General features: G+C 50.1%; 2 protein-coding genes across 7 annotated transcripts in view; both read left to right on the top strand.

Annotated features, from left to right (window-relative positions):
* Positions 1-7,468, top strand: part of Brd4 (bromodomain containing 4) — an 85,370-nt gene extending 77,902 nt beyond the window's left edge. For 5 of the 6 annotated variants that reach the window (XM_028860785.2, XM_028860787.2, XM_028860786.2 and 2 more), the window contains 8 exons: positions 1,306-1,358; positions 1,488-1,887; positions 2,479-3,069; positions 5,716-6,090; positions 6,204-6,334; positions 6,462-6,667; positions 6,750-7,002; positions 7,272-7,468. In XM_028860785.2, the coding sequence (XP_028716618.1) occupies positions 1,306-1,358; positions 1,488-1,887; positions 2,479-3,069; positions 5,716-6,090; positions 6,204-6,334; positions 6,462-6,667; positions 6,750-7,002; positions 7,272-7,340 (2,078 nt within the window). In that variant the 3' untranslated portion in view covers positions 7,341-7,468. The remainder of the gene's footprint in view (positions 1-1,305; positions 1,359-1,487; positions 1,888-2,478; positions 3,070-5,715; positions 6,091-6,203; positions 6,335-6,461; positions 6,668-6,749; positions 7,003-7,271) is intronic. The other variant, XM_037197894.1, reaches the window with a different exon arrangement.
* A 6,899-nt stretch (positions 7,469-14,367) lies between these two features.
* On the top strand, positions 14,368-19,260 carry Ephx3 (epoxide hydrolase 3). The gene is made up of 7 exons (XM_028860795.2): positions 14,368-14,789; positions 14,940-15,025; positions 15,398-15,555; positions 15,700-15,828; positions 18,299-18,402; positions 18,497-18,633; positions 18,731-19,260. The coding sequence occupies exons 1-7, from the start codon at positions 14,376-14,378 to the stop codon at positions 18,954-18,956; spliced, it is 1,254 nt and encodes a 417-aa protein (XP_028716628.1). The 5' UTR covers positions 14,368-14,375; the 3' UTR covers positions 18,957-19,260.
* The last annotated feature ends 2,452 nt before the right edge of the window (positions 19,261-21,712 follow it).

Genomic DNA, 21,712 nt, shown 5'->3' with positions numbered 1-21,712 from the left:
GACATGTTTGTGGCTGCTGGGGTCTGTGTCTTGTCAGTCCTGCATGGAGTGGCAAACTCTTGCAGGGCACAAGGTCCCGTCTTACTCCTGCTGGTAGCACACTGCACCACAGGGGCTGTGCGGTGCATAGTAGCTTGCCACAGCTATGAGCAGAGAGAGAGGTGGCCTTGACACTAGCACCAAGAACTGGTGTTCTGACAAGGTGCTTGGGGGAAGCCATAGCAAAGACACAAATGACTCTCAGTGACAGGACTCTGAAAGTCTCTGTACTATGGGCCCAGCCTCCAACCTGGTAATTGACAATTGTATTGTTTGTCAGCCCAGGAGCACTGGCCAAGGCGTTGTCCCTCTCCTGGAGTATTCATCTGGTAAAAGTTCCTTATTATAAAGTCTAAGGTGGAGACAGGTTTGCACCTAGGTTTTTAATCTGCCTCACAGAGACAGGCAGGCACATCTGTGCACCTGGAGTACCAGGCTTCGGCTTCTTGAGGAGCCAAGGCACATGCTGCTTTCATTATGTAGCACATTGACTGTTCCAGAGAAGAGACATCACTGATATTCGTCTCACCCAAGGAAGAGAAAGGAGGTCAAAGCCATCTTTTTGGCAGTGAGCACCTATTCTGTTTATTCTTGGTCATTCTGGGGAGGCTATCCTGCTTCCTTATTCCCAAAAAAAAGGTGACCCTTTCTGGGTTCTCATTGTACAGCACTTTCCTTGTGCACCCTGTGGTTCTGGTCAGGTCATGCCCTGTGCCAATGTCACTGATCTTTTTCAGTCCCAACCCGACCTACTCTAAGGCAGGGACTTCAGTAAACCATTCTTCAAGAGTCTCTAAATTGTTTCAGCTGTGTGGCCTTGAATGGTTGTCCTCAGTTTTTGGAGTGTTCTCAACTGTTCAATACATGGGGTCATTGCAAACATCCTGAGTTACCCAGAACATAGCAGGTTATAATCCAGAGTGTGCCTGACACTGTTGCCCAAGGTGTGACTCATGAAATGGGGAAGTATAAGGTAAGGTCTCCATAGCTCAGATTCTGACATAGCCAGGGCCTTGACTATTCCTGGTGCCTGTGGTCTGAAACTTAATGAGACATTTTTCCGGCACAGTTCCTTGGGACAGCTACAGGCAGATGGATAGATGACATTCCACACGTCTTTTTCTTCCCTGTTGATGGCCCAATTCAGTTGCTTTTTCAGTGTAATTCAACCCTTGTCCTGAATACCCTGTTCTTGTCCTCTTCTGCATTCAAGGCCAATCCATGATCACTTCCTCAGAGTCTCACTACCTTGTCTTTTCTCTGCAGAGATGGCTCCCAAGTCAAAAAAGAAGGGACACCCTGGGAGGGACCAAAAAAAGGTATGTACTTCAGGGTTGTCTCCTTCTTAGGTGGTAGCCGGCTCCTCAGCTGAGAGGATGCTGTGGATCTGACCCTGGCTGGTTTCTCCGGTCTGACTTTAGCCTGTGTGTCTTTCTGTGTGCCTGCAGCATCATCACCATCACCATCCACAGATGCAGACAGCCCCAGCTCCTGTGCCCCAGCAGCCACCCCCGCCTCCCCAGCAGCCTCCTCCACCCCCGCCTCCGCAGCAGCAGCAGCAGCAACAGCAGCAGCAGCAGCAGCAGCAGCCGCCCCCACCCCCCCCACCGCCGCCCTCCATGCCACAGCAGACTGCCCCAGCGATCAAGTCCTCGCCCCCACCCTTCATCACTGCCCAGGTACCCGTCCTGGAACCACAGCTACCAGGCAGTGTATTTGACCCTATTGGCCACTTCACCCAGCCCATCTTGCACCTGCCGCAGCCGGAGCTGCCACCTCATCTGCCCCAGCCGCCTGAGCACAGCACTCCACCCCATCTCAACCAGCACGCTGTGGTTTCTCCTCCAGGTGAGCCATGGCTCTCTCTCCCTTTGGCCACCTTGGTTCTGTCTACCACATCATGACCAGGTACTCTAGGCACCTTATTAGCTTTAGTAATTAAGTTCGTTACTTGTCTGGGACGTGACTGGCATGTCAGAAGATTGTAGTTTTAACTCTTTGGGGGCCAGGCATTATGTCATCAGGAAAGATTGGACTTGTCTGCAGCTCTTGGTTTAGGGTATGGAGGAGACATATTCATAGTTAATCCCATGGAACTTGGACAACATAAATGAGGGTGGAGAGATTTGTTCAACAAATCGGCAGGCTGGTAAGTCTGTGAGTAGTTGTCAAAGACCTACAGTGAGGCCTGAAGGTCTGTGTAGGAAACGAGAGGAAGGGTCAGGGACACAGACTATAGTGCAGGATGACTATAAGGAACTTACTCCAGTAGGTTTTGCTGGATGCGGTCTTTATTGTGCTACTCGTGGGAGCTTATGGAGAGTGCGGGAGGAGCAGAAAGAGATCACTGCAGTGTAGTAAACAAGGTCAGGACAGAGCAGAGAAAACAGAATCTTAGTAGGTAACTAAGGTCTCACCTCCATATTTTTGTCATTCCAGCTTTGCACAATGCGCTGCCCCAGCAACCATCTCGGCCTAGCAACCGTGCTGCTGCTCTGCCTCCAAAACCTTCCCGACCCCCAGCTGTGTCCCCTGCCCTGACCCAGCCCCCGCTACTCCCACAACCACCCATGGCTCAGCCCCCACAAGTGCTGCTGGAGGATGAAGAGCCACCTGCCCCACCCCTCACCTCCATGCAGATGCAGTTATACCTACAGCAGCTGCAGAAGGTGCAGCCCCCCACACCACTACTCCCTTCCGTGAAGGTGCAGTCTCAACCCCCACCCCCTTTGCCACCTCCACCCCACCCTTCTGTTCAGCAGCAGCAGCTCCAGCAGCAACCTCCACCACCCCCACCTCCTCAGCCCCAACCACCACCCCAACAACAACACCAGCCCCCACCACGGCCAGTTCACTTGCCATCCATGCCCTTTCCTGCTCATATTCAGCAGCCCCCTCCACCTCCAGGCCAGCAGCCTACTCACCCACCCCCAGGCCAGCAGCCACCCCCACCACAGCCTGCCAAGCCCCAGCAAGTCATCCAGCATCACCCTTCCCCCCGACACCACAAGTCGGACCCCTACTCAGCTGGTAAGTGGTTCCAGTTCTTGTACTCAAGGGAGTCTGGAGCTGGGCCTGGTGACTTACTCTGTCTGACAATGCAGTATTAGTTATGTGTCAGGCTTCAGTGAGTTCAGAGGCAAACCCTGTCAGCATTGTGTAGTTAGGAGTATCGCTGCCCCTGCTTTGTCTTTATCAGACTGTCATGCTCACAAGTAGAGATAGCCCAGACTAAGACCTCCCTCGACCTTAATCCTGCTAGGTGGAAGCCAGGATCTACACATTCAGGGTTAGAGTAGGTTTTTTGGTGTTGACTGTGGTAAACAGGAGCTAATTTGGTGAACAAGTTGAGAATCAGGCTCTGTACTGAGCCCTAAAGACCCAGGTGGCATTGCATGGACCGTGTTAGTGAATATGACTGGGACTCAGAAGCAGAATCCACTCAGAAACCCTGCCTGTCTCCAGCCTAGTGCAGACTTCCCATTCCCAACAGTGTTGTTTAGGGCATACTCTTTCACCTTTGTTGTTTGTTTGTGTTTTTGAGACAGGGTTTCTCTGGAGCCCTGGCTGCCCTGGAACTTGCTCTGTAGACCAGGCTGGCCTGGAACTCACAGAGATCCACCTGCTCTGCCTCCTGAGTGCTGGGATTAAAGGCGTGTGTTACCACTGCTAGGCTTCCCATTCTTCCATACTTGACTTTCAAATGTTTTTAACCAAAATGCTCTGGCAATCTCTGGCTAGAAAATGTTCCAGTCACAGCTTCCAGTAGCATCTTTACAGTAACATTTGAGGGCTAGAGTGGGATGCCTGGGCTTAGCACTGTACATTCACAATGCAGTCTGCCTTAGGGTGGAACTACTAAAATTGAGTAGCAAAGTAGACTCAACACAAGCTGCCAGGTGACAAGTGAATTGTTGCATGCCCTGAACTGAGAGCAGCTGTTGGTTCTCTGGGAAAAACTAGAGTTGGACATGGCCACCCATGCAGCTGTGCTGTTATCAGCCTGTGCAAGGAAGGTGGTAAACAGGTGGCAGCAGAGCCAGCTCTGGGCAGCTGCGGCCAGCAGCCTAAGACCTCTACTTTATCTTCGAGTCCTCTTCGAGCCCGAACCCAAGCTCCCATAACCTAAGGCCATATGGAACCATATGGGTTGGAACCTAGCTGACAGCTCTGGGCTAAAAACTAAGTTGTCACCAGGAGGCGGTGGCACACACCTTTGATCCCAGCACTCAGGAGGCAGAGGCAGGCGGATCTCTGCGAGTTTGATACCAGGCTGGACTACAGAGTGAGTTCCAGGAAAGGTGCCAAAGCTACACAGAGAAACCCTGTCTTGAAAAACAAAAAAACAAAACAAAACCGTAAAAAAAAAAAAACAAAAACAAAACAGGTTGTTAGAGACACTCAGTTGGGATACCCAGCCAATTTCCCAGCACCATCCCTGAACTCTGCTAAGCCAGCTCTGTAAAGCCACCAGAAAAACCATAGGCTAAAGAGTCTTTTGTTGTCCATGCCAGCCTTACCAGTTGTTCTTGGTGATACTGCCACAGATGACAGGCAGTCACAGACTCGTACCTGTGAACTACCGACAAGTGGAGCCAGGGTGCTAGCTTTTAAGGAGTTCTGACAAGCTGGAATGGAAGACAAGTCAAAAAGTGTCAGAAACTCACCCTATTGGATTTTGGTACTAGCCCAACAATGGTGCCAAGAGTCTGCCACATACGTAATTTTATGGTCTGTTTTAGGTCTACCAAAATAGACACCTTAGACTGGAGGGGAGGGGATGTTATCAAATGACCTACGGGTTCCTGTGCTAGTATACAATGACTTAGAGGTAGAACCTGGAGGACCAGTCTGGGCTCTAGCTAGCTGAGCTATAACAGGTGGCAAGGTCCCATTCTAGCTGGTATTTAAGTAGAGAGCTCAGTTGGTACAGCTGAGTGTTAGAACTAAGTGTTCTGTATTTCCTTTGCTAGCATAGAGCTTCCTGGCACTCCTCTAACCTGTGCCAGGTGCTTAGGTAGATGCAGGTAGTAGACTCATGCTCTGGACCCTGTTGTACTTGCTTTGCTCAGGTAGAGGTCATTCCCAAGTTCTACATTCTGTAGGATGAACAGACTTAGCTAGGAAACAGCATTGGGGCAGACCACCTTCACCCCAGGGCCTGAGCTTCATTAACTCTGTAGCCACCCAGACTACAGGGGGGCAAAGTACATTATCAGGTTGAGTCTTCAGAATTTATTGATCTCCCTTGTATAACCCAGGTTAACTTTATAGAGCCTTTGGGGGGGGGGGGCTTTTAAAATGCTCTGGAATGCAGACCCTTACATGAGATCTAATGTGCTGGAAATGTGTGTTTAACAAAGCTTCCTGGGTAATACTAAGGTGCAGAAGAATCAAACTTTGGGACTTAGCACCTCAGGACTAGAAAAGCTTTTTGGCATCTAGTTCAGGGGCATGACTAAATAGGGTCCACATTTTGGGGCTAGAGGGTCCTCAGTCCCTCAGGATAGGGCAGTCATGTCCTTGTCAGGTATAATAGATACTGTGAGTCTCCAGGCTTGTTTGGGCTCTAAGGTAGTCTATGAATAGCCTGACCTTTCTTTGATTACTGTTTCCTCAAGGCCCAAGTGGCTCAGGGCTAGTGGCCTATATACCAGTTCTTATCTTATTTCCTAGGTCACCTTCGTGAAGCCCCCTCTCCGCTTATGATACATTCCCCTCAGATGCCACAGTTCCAGAGCCTGACTCATCAGTCTCCACCCCAGCAAAATGTCCAGCCTAAGAAGCAGGTAAAGGGCAGGGCTGAGCCACAGCCCCCAGGTCCTGTCCTGGGCCGAGGCCAGGGATGCCCACCTGCCTCACCGGCTGCCGTACCTATGCTGTCCCAGGAGCTGCGTCCACCCTCAGTTGTCCAGCCCCAGCCCCTGGTGGTAGTAAAGGAGGAGAAGATCCACTCACCAATCATCCGCAGCGAGCCTTTCAGCACCTCACTGCGACCAGAGCCCCCTAAGCACCCAGAGAGCATCAAGGCCCCAGTCCACCTGCCCCAGCGTGAGTGTCCTCCCTGCCTGCATCTGGGACTCGGGCCCCAGGCCCATGCTGGTGATGACCATGAGCCACACCTTTCAGGTGGCCCAGACTCACATATCTGTTGTCAATTCTAGGGCCTGAGATGAAACCTGTAGATGTAGGGAGGCCTGTGATCCGGCCCCCCGAGCAGAATGCACCCCCATCGGGGGCCCCTGACAAAGACAAACAGAAACAGGAGCCAAAAACGCCAGTGGCACCCAAAAAGGTAAGGACAGTAGGTGACCAAGGACTCTGAGGCATTCATCCCATTGAGATGGTTTTGGTGGGCATAAGCTCCCTGCCATATCCTGTGTAGCAGGTCCTTACCTGGCACCTGATTTCTGCCCCTATAGGACCTGAAAATCAAGAACATGGGCTCCTGGGCCAGTCTGGTACAGAAGCACCCGACCACCCCATCCTCCACAGCCAAGTCCTCAAGTGATAGCTTCGAGCATTTCCGTCGAGCCGCTCGGGAGAAGGAAGAGCGGGAAAAAGCCCTGAAGGCCCAGGCTGAGCATGCAGAGAAGGAGAAGGAGCGGCTGAGGCAGGAGCGTATGAGGTGGGCTGGGGTCCATGCAGGGCACTGGGGCTCCCAGGGCCATACTGGGCTCCAGGCTGACCTGGGGCCCCGCTCTGCCCAGGAGTCGAGAGGATGAGGATGCGCTGGAACAGGCACGTCGAGCCCATGAGGAGGCACGACGGCGCCAGGAGCAGCAGCAGCAGCAGCAGCAGAGGCAGGAGCAGCAGCAGCAGCAGCAGCAACAGCAGCAGCAGGCAGCTGCTGTGGCCGCTGCCACCGCCCCCCAAGCCCAGAGCTCTCAGCCCCAGTCTATGCTGGACCAGCAGAGGGAATTGGCCCGGAAACGAGAGCAGGAGCGGAGGCGCAGGGAGGCAGTGAGTAGGGGTACCTGGTGGGGACTTGGGGCAGGAGTCCCTTGAAGATCCTGGGATAGAGGTCCTAGGACGGAGGGAAGGATGGGCAGTAGCCCAGGCCTCTTGCACTATACCAAGCTGGTCTGGTGCGTTCACTCACACCTGGGTTTGAACATAAGGGTCCAGGGGGGGGGTATGAAGGAGCAGCACCTGGGAGCTGTGCCCAGACAGTGTGGGAAACAGGTGGATCAGTGCACTCCAAACTCACTTCTGCTTCCTTCTCCCTCCAGATGGCAGCTACGATTGACATGAATTTCCAGAGTGATCTTTTGTCAATATTTGAAGAAAATCTTTTTTGAGAGCACCTAGGTGACTTCTGCCTTTTTCTGGCAAAAATACTGACTCTCCATAGTGTTAGGGGCGGCAGTGGAGGCAGTAGCAGTGGCCAGGGGTGTCTCTGGGCCTGGCTCTCCTGCATGCTATGCCCGGGCAGGCCTGACGGGCAGCTGAGGATCACAGAGCCCATCTGCCTTACAGCCAGTCGGACAGACGTCCTACCACATGCCACCCCCTCAGAGGATGTCAGTTCAGAGCGCGCCTCAATGTGAGTCAAGTGCCGGCTGGACCCAAGGCCTGCGTCCCCGCGTGCGGGGCAGAGGCCCTTCTCTGCGCCAAATGTCTACACAGTATACACAGGACATTGTTGCTGCCGCCACCGTGACTGACTGGTTTTCTGTCCCTGAGAACATGACGTTTGTGACGTCCTACCCATTGGGAGTCCTTCACACCCCAGCCATCGCTGCCCACTCCCAGGAGACCAGGGCAAGCCTGTGTGGACTGGAATGGCAAGGCACTGGCCCACCCCCTTGCTGGCACTGACTTTGCCTTGAACAGACCCTCTCCCCTCCCCCCACAAGCCTTTAATTGAGAGCCGCTCTCTATAAGTGTTCGCTTGTGCAAAAGGGAATAGTGCCATGGCAGGGTGCGTATGTCCATGGCAGTTCGGATGGAGGTAACTGTTCATATGTATGAACAGGCCTCACTGGGGAGTAAGGCCACCAACCAAAGTCAGTTCCTTCCCACCTGTGTTTCTGATTTTGTTTTGTTTTTTTTCCTATATATATATATATTTTTTGTTGAATTCTATTTTATTTTTAACTCTCTTCTCCTTCAGACACAGTGGCACTGCTTATCTCCGAAATGGTGTGATTGTCTCCTCATTGAGTGGCGGCTCCCACCGCGCTGTGGGTAGTGTGTGACCGTGGCTGTACTGTATAGTGAATATAGTTGGCATATCTTTGTTTGAAGTTTGTTGGTGACTCCACCAAACTGGTGTTAAAAAAAATCCACAAAAAACCCCCACACAAAACACACAAAAAAAATCCTGCTTGTATTCAGTTTCAAACTTTATTAGTCTTATTTTTAATTATAAAACCAGAAAGCTGCAATTTTTTCCCTCTCCTCGTATTTGTTGGCTTCTGTGTTTTTAATGTCAAATCTGTTTGTTTTTACCAAGAAAGGGAGAGCCTGGGGATGAGGTGGGCCCCAGGCACTGGGGGGCTGCAGACTAAGGCAGAAGCTCCCCATCCAGCACCTGGTTTAGACCAGTGGGCTGCAACTTCCTTCCCTTTTTTTTTTTTTTTTTTTTTTTTTTTTTTTTTAAATTGGAGCCCCTGGTGAGGTTACATGTGCCATGAGAACCCACTCTACACCACAGTGCTGGTGCCTCAGTGTTGGCCAAACTCTGGAGTCACTGACTGGCTTGACTTTCATATGGTGAATATGCATTTGGTCTGTACTGATCATGGAATAAACACATCTCTCTTTTTTAATGCTGGTGTCTCCCTGACATTTCTTTGTGAACCAACTAGGTTTTCTAGTTTGCTTAGGGTAGGCCCAGGTCCCTAGGTACCTTTGCATAAGATTTACCAACAGTGGCCACTGAGCCCCTCTCCACTGGTGGGTTCTGACTTTCCTGGGCAGGAGCTCCTTGGGCTCAGAGTTCCCCCCAAGTTGAAGCTGTAACAGGGAGCCAGAAACTCTGTAAATACCTGGACTGGGTGGTAATGGGCCTCAGTGAAACCTTGGCCAATATCCAGACCACACTCTTAACAATGGCCCTCCTCCATCCTGGTCTCTTCACACAAGGCTCTGGGCCACTCTTCCCACCATGCTTGCCTCTACCTAACTCCTAATTTGATTTAAGCTCAGGGTTAACCAGATACTCTTAGGTAAGTGTACATTCCCTCCAAATAGGGTCTTTGTATTCCCACATATGAACACATTTCTGCTGAGAAAAAGCCCCCAGATGGCTTTCCTGTCCACCTGTTCACACATGCCACAGCTACAAGGCATGGGTGGCGCCCAAGAACAGTCGTCCCTAAGATGTAAGATAAATAATTATATGTATGCAGAAACAAGACTGAAATATTTCTAGCACTGTTAACCTGTATCTCCTACCCCTCAACCAGAAAGGCCAAACCTCACAGTTAGGGTACCCAGCCAGTGTTCACCTCCCTGTTCTTAAGGTCCTGTCCCCCTCCAGGCATTTCATATACTACTATGTGGAAATGATGGCATTTTGGTCCTCTGAGGTTTTTTCTACCACTCTTGTTCAGATTATTTCCCCATGCTGGGCCCCGCTTTTGAGCTGGGGAAATGATTTCATCTGTACCACCTTGCTCAAGTTTTAAATGGCCTCCACACCTTCTGATCGGTGTTCCTCTAACTGGGTTGTAATTAGAACTGGGATCTATTTAATTTCTGACCATTTTCAAGTCCTTCCCACAGTACTAGACATCTTAGTCCTATACAAGAATAAGAGGTGTGTACAAGCCCCCACTGTACTGTATGCACGGGTCGCTTGGCCAATAATTATGTCAGTGAATCTGAGACTTGTATTAAAATACTTTAGACATTTGTAGAAGGGAATTCGTAGACTTTTCACTTATATACTAAAGGGTTTTTTTTTTTTTTGTGCAGTTCTCATTGCAAAAATAAACATTTGTACTGAATATAAAGTTACCCTCCTGTGATTACTGATGTCTTTCTGAGTATAGAGTTGGGAAATGGAGGTTAGTTGGGGTGTAGAGACAAAATTGTATAGTGGAGTTCAATAAAGGGAAGTTCTTAGATGCCTATTGGCCAAAGAGCCACGTTGGAGGCTCGGTAGAAATCCTGGGGACACCATGTTAGATTATTAATTTTATGGAATATTAAAGAAACCAAAGTTAGCCTGGTGTGGTGGTGGTTCACACTTACAATCTCAACACTCAGGAGGGGTGGAGGCAGGAAAAATGTGAGTAGGTGGCCAGCGCCCCTTCCCATCCCCAAAACAGTACAGGTTAATCTCAGTACAAGGAAAGAGATGGTAAAGTCAGAACAATAAAGACAGTGTCATTCTACTCAAGTGGATTTTTTACTGAGGTTGAACAGTGGCCATTCGCCAAGGGTTTAATTATCGTCCTTGTGCAGAATAAATACACTGTTTAGTATCCTGTTTGATAATAAAAAGGCATATAACAGTGGCAAGTGGGGCAAGAGATGAGTAGAGTGCAGAGAAGTGAGGGAGCCATGTGCAATAAGTGGTAACTTGAGAGGCAATACTCCAAGATGGTAAATGTTTAACTAGCCACTTAGAAAGGCCCAGCTGGTAGCATGCTTGCCTAGCGTGCAAGAGGTTCTGGGTTTAATTGCAGCATCACACAAACCAGACGTGGTGATGTATCCCTGTAATTATACTCGGGAGCGAAGCAGATGGATCAGTTTCTGGTCATTCGCTACATAGAGGGTTTGAAACCAGCTGTAGTGTACACAGCCCTGTCTCAGAGCTAGCCACTCAGTCAGGCATCAGGGGCTTCTCAGAAGGCTGAAACACAAGAGGATCCTAAGCAGTTTATAAGATCTTGTCTCAAAAATTTGGGTACAGATGGCCTATATCTGTAATCCCATCAAGCCGGAAGGGGAGGCCAGTCGCAGGCCAACCTAAGCTACATGGCTGCAAGAGTCAGCATGAAAACAAAAACCAAATAAATAGTAATTGTTCCCCCCCCTTTATTGAAAATATTTTTTAATATATAGTTTTCCCTCCCTCTATTACTCCCAGTTTCATCCTACCTGCCCTCTCTGGATCCACTTCATTTCTGTCTCATTAGAGAAGAACAGGCTTCTAAAAGATTGAGTGTGGACAAAGCAAATCAACAGAAGGAAAAGAGCCCCAGGAGCGAGCACAAGAATTGGAGACCCAGCTGGGCGGTGGTGGCACATGCCTTTAATCCCAGCACTTGAGAGGCAACGTCAGGTGAATCTATTAGTTCAAGGCCAACCGGGTCTACAAAGGAAGTCCTGGGACAGCCAAGGCTACTCAGGCTCAAAAAACAAACAAAAAAAGTCCACTTGTTCACACAATCAAAAGTCCCAATAAAATACTGAGCTGAAAGCTATATACCCAGAGGACTGGTCTGTGGTTGCTGCTTCCGTCTCCGAATTCATATGAGCCTTACTCAGTTGATTCAGAGGGCATTGTTCTCCTGGTGCCTTCCATTCTCTCTGACTCTTATACTCCTTCCACCTCCTCTTCCTTGGGGTTCTCAGAGCTCCGAGGGGAGGGATTTGATGGAGACCTCCCATTTAGTGCTAAGTGTTCCAAGGACTCTCTCTGGCTGTGGGTCTCTGTATCTGCTCCCATGAGCTGCAGGAGGAAGCATCTCTGATGATGACAAATTAAGACAAATCTTCTGATCTATGAGTAGAACAGAAGATCAATTAGAGTCAATCCATTGATACTTTTTTTTCTTTCTTTTTTGACCAATAGTATTTGCTTTTACCCTAGGTCTCTAGGCTATCTAGCCTCTGGTTCTTTGTTACCCAAGCAGTGTTGGGTGTGGGTTCAGTCTCATGGGGTGGCCTTAAGTCAAACCAGACCACAAGTTCTGTGCCACCATTTGCCCTAGCATATCTTGCAGACAGGACAAATTGTAGGTCAAAAGTTTTGTATCTAGGTTGGTGTTTACCTTTCTCTGTTGGTAGCCTGCAGAGTACATTTCCGAACCAAAGACACCAGAACATAGGGGTGAAGGCTCCATGTGGGCACCAGCTCCACTTCTCCATGTTCAGTGAGTTGTGTGGGTAGTGAGCCAGTTTGCAGAGAGCAACCCATTGTTTAGCAACAGCCTGGGTTGTTTGGGGATTCCCATGGGACCCCATTGGCCAACAGCTTGGAAACCAGTCCTGGTACTGGAAGCTTTGTTTGGTGACAAGAGATGGTCAGTTGGGACTCTGTCTCCCCTATTATTAGAAGACCTCATTAGGATCACCCTCACATATTTTAAGATGTTTCCACTGCACTGGGTTTCCATACCATCTTTCAAATGCCTCTCTATTCCAGCTGTCTCTCCCCTATTTCCTCTCTCAACCCTATTTCTCCTCCCTACCTGATCCTCCTGTTCCAATCCCCACATGTCCCCACATAAAATCTATTCTAAAATCCCTCCCAGGGAGATCCATGTTCCTTCCTCTATACCTAACCTCTCTGGGTCTATCCACTGTAGGTTGGTTATCATTTATTCAGTGGCTGATTCCCACATTTAAGTGAATTCATACCATATTTATCTTTCTAGGGCTAGGTTACCTCAGGATGATTTTTTTTCCCTAGTTCCATTCATTTGCCTACAAATTTCATGCTTGCAAAAACATTTTAGCAGCTGAGTAATACTCAGTAATCAATTTTTTTTTTTAAGGCTAAGAGTGAAGCGCCCTGCTGACGTGCTTACCCTGCATGTGCAAAGCTCTAGGCTCAGTCCATACTACCGCAATGATAGAAGCAGCTACAGAAGTGCTTCCCTCTAAATACCTCATGTTTCTCGAGATAACTGCCAGAAGGAATCTGAAAGCTTGCCAGTGGCCTCAGTGTTGGGTGAACACAGGCTGCTGCCCCCATGTTGTCCTGGATTGCTGCTAAGGCAGATGATAGAACTTGAGGCAAAATGACCTCATCCCGGAATTTCAGGTTCAGGATCTGTAATGTGAGGCTATGATGATGCTACCTACATGTACCAGGGCTGCTACAAGGGTTAAATAATGGATGTCCCTAAAATAGTAAAGGATCTTGGGAAAGGTTGCAAAAGGAGCTAGCTTCTGGCTGAGACACGACTCGTGACGTAATGCCCCATCATACCGGGCGCTGCCCTGTTTCCTCTTTCAACCAGAGCCGCAGTGACCCAGTCTGCCCAGGCTAGCTCCAGCTTCCAAGTCGGGCCTGTTCTCCTGGAGGCAGGATTTGCCTAGGGTTAGCTGCCACCTACAGAGCCTGGACCTCAATGCGACCTACTTAGCACCTTGGCCCCACCCGTCGTTTAGAAATCCATGGCCACTGCTGTCCATTCACAGTCGTGTAGGGGTGGATGGACAGACTTTCTAAACCAACGAGAGGAGAGGAACCAGCGGGGTTGGAACCAGTTAAAAGCGGTGATGGGTCCCATCAGGACCAGGAGAAGGTCGAGGTCAAGGGGAATGTCACGCACTCTAGCTTAGGAAGTACACAGTGAGACTCCTGCCTACATCTGCCTACTAATCCCAGCTGTCTATATAGCGCAGTGTGGCCTTCCGCTTCCGGGTTTGCTCCACTCTTCGTGTCAGTTTCCGGCCTCTCTACAGCTTCAGAACAAACTCCAGTCTTGCGTCTAGCCTTTACCCAAGCCAACAAACCCAGCCTTTGTCTTTCTCATCTAAATACGAGTTCCCCCTAATTCCCCTTCCACCTTCATAAAGCGCGCCCCTCACCCTTGCACAGCATCTGGGCTAAATTGGGTCCACCCACCCTGCGTGTGCCAGGCCCCTTCGCTCAAAGCTCCACCGATCTCACAGAGCGCTTCCCTCTCGTAAGAGTAATCCAGGCTTCAACTCGCCTTCCTTAGAGCCTTGCCAGTTGCTGTTTATTTTTTTGTATGTAGCCCTGAATGGTCTAGAACTTGCTAGATAAATCAGCTGGCCTTGTACTCAGAGATCTGCCTGCTTCTGCTGAGAGTAAAGCCCCGAGGGTTGCACGTGCTGCAGCGCGAGTGTGGTCAGAGGACAACTTGTGAGAGTCAGTTCTCTCCTACCACTGTGGTTCCCTGGGATCAAACTTAGGAGGCCAGGCGTGGCGCCAAGTGCCCCTTAGCTGCCGAGCCATCTCTAGGTCCTGAACACCGCCGCCTGCTTGCTACAGGAATCATTTTAATCCCCTGTCCCTGTCTTAAACTCCATCCAAGATGACCTAGGGCGCTGCCTGCAGTCCCTCTTTCCCCTAAAGTTCCTCCCCAACCACAGAAACCAGATCCTCTCGGGCTCCACCCCCCTCATCTTTAAGTGTCTCACCCAGCCCAGGTCGTTTACCTGCCACTTTGGAGTGAGTCATGCGCGGTGGCAGTCTCTGCCCGAGCCGTTCACCTGTGTCCTCAGAGGGTTCCGCAGCGCCCGGCAGCACAGTGGGATCCCAAAACAAAGGCGGTGGGCTCCCGGAGCCGGCACCGCCGGTTCAGTCCTCCGACCCCGGCTCCGTGGTGGTCCCAGAGCGCGAGGATATGCCGGAGGAGTTTGTGGTGACGGCGCTGCTGGCGCCCTCACGCCTCTCGCTGAAGCTGCTGCGCGCCTTGGTGATGAGCCTGGTGTATCTGGCTGCCTTGGTGGCCGCCGTTGTCTACAGCTGCATCGCGCTCACCACCGTGCTGTGCCGCCCCCGCCGGGGCTGCTGCGGCCGCCAGCGGTTGTCAGCGCCAGACTGCCTGAGAGACCCTACACTGGGCGAGCACTGCTTTCTGACCCTTAGGGTGAGTGCCCCTTGGAGGCAGGTTTCACGGGTGGGGTGGACGGAGAATGAAGAAAGGGGGTTGAAATGGAGTCCAAATGGATCTGGGCCCATCTAGGAAGGAAGTTCCCTTACCTGCCTCAGCTCTTACTTAGATTGGGCTTTCCCTCAGAGTTCGGGCCTACGTCTGCACTATGTCTCTGCTGGTCGCGGCAACGGGCCCCTCATGCTATTTCTGCATGGCTTCCCAGAGAACTGGTAAGTCTGGGTCCCTGGGTCCTGGTGCTCACTGGACTGGGGAAAAGGAGAGCTCTGACCATGAGAAAATGGGAACTAACAGGGTTGAGTAGTCCTGGGGGTACAGAACATAAAAAAAAAAAAAAAAAAAAAAACCCAGAAGGTGGGCAAAGAGGCAGAGATACCGCCCCAGAGGACAGGTTATCCCTCTGAAGAGACTGGACGAGGGGATTATTGAAGGTGAGGTGGCCTTGGGCCTCTCTGCCTGGGATTCCCCCATTTCCTTTCTAAGAAGTCCAGAGCAGAAAGGCGGGGTGGCCTAAGGTAGTTGCTGGGTATAGGAGGTACATCCTTCAGATGGCTGACTCAACTCCCAACTCCCTCACCGGGCAGGTTCTCCTGGCGCTACCAGCTGCGGGAGTTCCAGAGCCGTTTCCATGTGGTCGCTGTGGACCTGCGTGGTTATGGCCCCTCAGATGCTCCAAAGGATGTGGACTGTTACACCGTTGACCTGCTGTTGGCTGATATCAAGGACGTCATTCTAGGCCTGGGTATGAGTCAGTAACCAACGCAGGAGAGGCCTCTCCCATCCTGTACACTCATCTTATCGTTGCTCCTTTTGGGACCCACTCCCACACTTCTACCTCACCCCTACTACATCTTACACCATCACGTCTGCCCCCTCTTCCCCCCAGGGTACTCCAAGTCCATCCTTGTGAGCCATGACTGGGGGGCTGTCCTTGCCTGGAATTTCTCCATCTACTTCCCGTCCCTAGTGGAGCGGATGGTCGTGGTCAGCGGACCTCCTATGTCGGTGTTCCAAGGTGGGTGGGGAGTGCTGGGATGTGCCTAAATGCCAGGGTGTACGTCTGTGACCTGTCACTGTGTCAGGGACAGAAATCAGTGAGAGTGTACTCAGGAATAACCCGGGTATAACAAAATGCTTTGGACTAGGGCTGGGGTACAGCCGAGTGGTTGAACATTTGTTTAGTATATTAGAGGGCCTGGGTGTAATCTCCAACATTGAGAGAGAGAGGAGTGGGGGGGGGGAGGTTCCGGTTAGATTTAGGCTAGAGCCTAAATCTAAGTATGAAATTAATTTAATTAATTTAATCTTCTTATACACTTTGTACACGTAGACTGAAAGTAATTAATACAATAATTGTAGTAATTTTGTGTATGAAGGAAACTTTGTGGAATTGGCTTTACTAGCATACCCCTATTAATCTCAGCACTTGGGGCGGGCGGGGGCTGGAGCGATGGACGGCTCAGTGGTGAACACTTGCTAGTCAAAAAACTCTTTGATTCCTAGTGCCCACGTGGTGGAACTCCAGCTCCAAGGGATCTAATGTCCTCATCTGGCCTCTGTGAATACCAGGCACATACACGGTACACATACATACATGTAGACAAAATACCCATACACATAAATAAAAATAATAACTCTAAAAAGAAGCCAGTCATAGCGGTGTGCACCTTTAATGCCAAAACTCAGGAGGCAGAGACAGATTTCTGTGAATTTGAGGATAACCTGCTCTACATAGTTAGTTCCAGGACAGCCAGAGCTGCACAGTGAGATCCTGTCTCAAAAAAAGAAAAAAAACTGATCCAAAACAGAACAAAAATAAGTCTAAAAGAAAAATCAGTACTTGGGAAACTGAGTCAGGAGGATCATGAGTTAGAGGCCAGCCTGGGCTATACAACAAGATCCTATTTGTAACAAACATGACACACCATAACACACACACACACACACACACACACACACACACACACACACACACGAGTGTACATTGAACCATCAGAGGTCAGCTGTGGAATTCCCCACGTGTAGTACCATAATAACACTGAAAAATTTCATCAAGGCGTGGTCTCACATGCTTTTAATTCCAGCACTCGTGAGGCAGAGGCACAAAGATCTCTGAGTTAGAGGCCAGGTCTAAAGAGCTAGTTTCAAGACTATACAAAAATACCCAGTCTCAAAAAACAAAAAAAAAAAAAATTTTTTTCAAGAGGATGGTCAACCTCGGCCTGCCAGTTGCCTATGGTAAACTTGCATAGCATCACTTTACAAGGCTCTTGGGTTTTACGAAAGGGCGGTTAGCTTTATGTTCCAGCTAAGGGAAACTGAGGCAAAGGAAACAATGTTGTCTCTTTCTTTCTTTCTGGGCCTGGAGCTTGCTACATCTCCCAGGCTGGCCTTGGACTCCTGGCGCTACATCTGCCTCTGCCTCCTGAATGCTAGGATCAAAGGCGTGCGCCTCTACCCCCGGCACTGATGTCTTTCTTTTGACAGTGGAAGACACAGACAACTCGCCAACCGCACCACAATAGAATCAGATGCCCTCTCTGGTCACCTCATGTCTTTTGTCATTGACCTCCATTTATTGGCTAGTTAGTGTGGGGGTAGAGGGGGAGATAATAGAATCAAGATTGCTAATCACATACTCTGCACCGAACTACACCCCGAGTCTTACCTGAATAGCACTGCATCTTTACTGTTTGTATCTGTCTTCTCCTACTCCTTTCTGCAGGACCCTGGTACACAGTAGGTGCTCAATAAATGTTTATTGGGTGAAGCAGGGGAACTATGTCCAGGCCTAAGCAGAGGAAGCCTGCGGGTATCTCTGGGGGCACCCAGGAGCTACAGAGGAAGGCACCCCCATTCTCCTGTTTGTTTGTTTTTTAGAGACAGGATTTCTCTGTGTAGCCCTGGCTGTCCTGGATCTTGCTCTGTAGACCAGGCTGGACTTGAACTCACAAAGATACACCTGGCTCTGCCTCCTGAGTGCTGGGATTAAAGGTGGGCACCACCATCACCCAGCCCATTCTTTTTTTTTTTTTTAAAGAGTTATTTTTGTTATATGTTTCTCTCTCTCTCTCTCTCTCTCTCTCTCTCTCTCTGTGTGTGTGTGTGTGTGTGTGTGTGTGTGTGTGTGTGTGTATACATGACTGCCATGGAGGCCAAAAGAGGGCATTAGATCCCATGGAGCTAGAGTTACAGGCCACTGTATGCCACCCAATATGAGTACTAGGAAGCAAACTTCGGGCCCGCGGGAAAGCAGCGAGCACTTGTAAACACTGAGCCATCTCTCTAGCTTCGCCTGTTCTGCAGCTCTAAAGACAACTTGGCAGGGCAGTGCTCAGCCACAGTGCGTGCGGTCGGTGTCTTCACAGACAGGCCAGCAGTAGCGGTGTTCTAGAGGCCCGCGTGCCTGAGCTGGGTGTGCAGGGATATAGGAGCACAGGGCCATCTCAAGCCCGGACTCTTCACATCCTTTACCCTCTTCCTAGAATACTCAACCCGCCACATCGGCCAGTTATTCCGATCAAACTACATGTTCCTGTTCCAGCTTCCCTGGCTGCCAGAGACGCTCTTGTCTTTGTCGGACTTCCAGGTGCAGTGAGGGCTGAGGTCCAGGAAGAGGGGAATAGCAGACTGGGGCTGGGCAGGCTGGCCACTGAAACCAGCGCTCTACTGTGTACACCCAGATCCTGAAAGCCGTGCTCACCCACCACAAGACGGGCATCCCACGTCTGACCCCTTGTGAACTTGAAGCTTTCCTGTATCACTTCTCGCAACCTGGAGGCCTCACGGGGCCCATCAACTACTATCGAAACCTCTTCAGGTAAGGCTACACCTAGGAGAGAAGCTCAGGAGCGTGCCAGCCCCCCCCTCCCCAAAATGAAGGTAGCCATTCTTCTAACTGTCTGTCTTGGCCGTAGGAACTTCCCGCTGGAGCCCCAAGAACTGTCCACACCCACGCTGCTGCTGTGGGGGGAGAAAGACCACACCTTACAGCAGGGGCTTGTAGGAGCCATTGGGAGTCATTTTGTGCCGGGTCGGCTGGAAAGCCACATCCTGCCAGGCAGTGGGCACTGGATTCCACAGACTCATCCTCAGGAGATGCATCAGTACATGTGGGCCTTCTTGCAAGACCTACTGGACTAGTGGCCCCTTGCTCGCCAGCCAACAGGTACATAATGTGCAGGAGCACACACCTTCCGTCCTTGTGGACCTGAGAGTCCGTGCAGTGTGTGCACACAGGATGGACTCCCAGCTCACCCACAGCACATGACCCCGCTGTTGCACACAAAAGCACCTGTGGGTGCCCTGCCCCACACATAGCATGGCTGTTTGACTCTGGTAGCCAAGAATGCTTCTCCCTTGTGGAGTTAGAAGATGAGACTGTCTTACCTCTCTTTTCCAAAGCGCCCCTGCCCCAGTGGCTATATAAACCACAAATTCTAACCTTTCTGTCTTGTTCTCTACCTCCAGTCTGCAGCTTAGGTCTTCCCCAATGTTGCGAGCAATATATTTCTTTTTTGTTTTTCGAGACAGGGTTTCTCTGTGTAGCCCTGACTCTCCTGGAACTCACTCTGTAGCCCAGGCTGGCCTCAAATTCACAGAGATCCGCCTGGCTCTGCCTCCCGAGTGCTGGGATTAAAGGCGTGCGCCACCATCACCAGCTGCATCCAATTTATTTCTAACCCACAAGGATACTTCAATTTACATGTTAATTAGCTAAAATGAAATTTCCCTCCGGAGCTGGGAAGGTGGCTTAGTGGTGAAGAGCATTTGTTGCTCTTGTAGAGAATATGAGTTCAATTCTCGGCACTCATATGGAGTTTCACAGCCATCTGTAACTCCATGTCCAGGGGATCTGACACCCTCTTCTGGCATCCCTGAGCAACAGGCCTGCACATAGTGCACATACATACATGCATACATGCAATCAAAATACTCCTACACATAAAAAATCCAATAAAAACTTTTTTCAAGACAGGGTTTCTCTGTGAAGCTTTGGCTGTCATGGAACTCGCTCTGAAGACCAGGCTGACCTGCGTGCCTCTGCCTCCTCAGTGCTGGGATTAAAGGCGTGTGCCACCACCGCCCAGCAAGAAATACATGCGTTATTTTTTTAAAACACAGTGCCTTTGTCACAATAGCTGTGTTTTAACTGCTAAATCACGAAAGTATAGAAAGTTGTATCAAACTCTTTCAAAGATGACCTAACCAGCTTAAGAAAGATGGTTTGGCGGGCGGTGGTGGCGCACGCCTTTAATCCCAGCACTCGGGAGGCAGAGCCAGGCGGATCTCTGTGAGTGCGAGGCCAGCCTGGTCTACATAGTAAGATCCTGGGCAGGCAAGGCTACACAGAGAAACCCTGTCTAAAAAAAAAAAAAAACAAAAAAACCCATGGCTCCGCAGGTGAGGGTACCTGCTACCAAACCTGATAGCCTGAGTTCAGTTGAATGTGCACACAACCACAAACATACAAAATAAATCAACTTTTCAACTTTTAAAAAGAAAGGGTGGCTTGCTGGACACAATTGTGCACCCCTGCAATCTCAACACTTGAAGAGCTGAGGTGGGAATATTGCTGAGTTCAAGAAGTGCTAAAGACCGCCCTCATCCACAGTGGCCTATCACTTGGCATCCACGAAGCTGGCAAAGCCTTAGACAAGCGCTAAGCCTGTCTCTGGTCTCTGTGTGCTTGCATCCAGCTGTGATGAGCCTATGGACGTCAAGTCGGTGGAGGCACTTTGTGCTGAGCGCCAAATCAACCTAATTAAGGTTGATGACAGCAAGAAATTAGGGGAATGGGTAGGCCTGGAAACTGAGGAGAGGGGAAGCCTGGTGAAGTGGTTGGCTGCAGTTGGGTAGTGGGTAAGGACTATGGCAAAGAATCTAAGGCCAAGGATGTCATCGAAGAGTACCTCAAATGCAAGAAATGAATGAATAAAAGTTTCAGCTCATTTTCTCAAAAATAAATAAACAAAGCTGGGTGGTGGTGGCGCACACCTTTAATCCCAGCACTCGGGAGGCAGAGGCAGGCAGATCTCTGTGAGTTCGAGGCCAGCCTGGTCTCCAAAGCGAGTTCCAGGAAAGGTGCAAAGCTACACAGAGAAACCCTGTCTGGGAAAAAAAATAAAATAAAATAAACAAACAAACAAATAAACACAACAAAGAGTGACCTGCTTCCTTGCCAGTGTCTAATCACCTAACGAAGAACGGACCTTCACAGGAAAACAGGTGAGTGTGCCCACCCCTCCCCAGGGCGGCTCCCATGACCCCTCTCTCCGTCATGACCGAATCCAAGTCAGCTTAAATTCTCTCTTCTCAGCCTGTCTCAGATCCCCAGGGAAATAGCTCTGGGCTCTGTTAGGAAGCCTGGGATGCTAGACTCAGCACAAGAAGGGACCAGCTCCCCGAGCAGATATCTGGGAGGAGGCAAGATGGCCCAGCAGGTAAAGGTGCTTGCCACTAAGCCTGAAACCTGATGACTTCAATCCTTGAGGCTCACATGATAGAAGGTGGGATCTGACTCTCACAACGTGTCCTCTGACCTCTGCATGTACACAATGACACATGTGCATGCACACACGCATACACACATACACTGCATGTGGAATAAATGGCCACCGTCTGGGATTTGAGGCCTCCAGCTCTTATAATAATCTTCTGCTCTAAATTGTCATTGTTTTGTTCTTAGTAGCCGAAGCCTGTGTTGAACTGGAGATCTTCTTGCCTGGGGTTACAGGCATGCGCTACCATATCTGACTTGGCCAAAATTCTGCTGAGTGTCTACAGGCCTGTAGAACCAGCCTCCAAATGATGAGGTTACAAGTGGGGGGTGAAAGCTGGCCATGGTAGGTGGTGAAAGCTTGTAAACTCAGTCCAGCGGAGGCCGTGGAAAATGACCA

Source organism: Peromyscus leucopus, chromosome 22, assembly GCF_004664715.2.
Source record: "Peromyscus leucopus breed LL Stock chromosome 22, UCI_PerLeu_2.1, whole genome shotgun sequence".
Classification (NCBI taxonomy): Eukaryota; Metazoa; Chordata; class Mammalia; order Rodentia; family Cricetidae; genus Peromyscus; species Peromyscus leucopus.
Note: the sequence above shows the minus strand (reverse complement) of the source record. Positions and strands in the feature narration are given on the sequence as shown.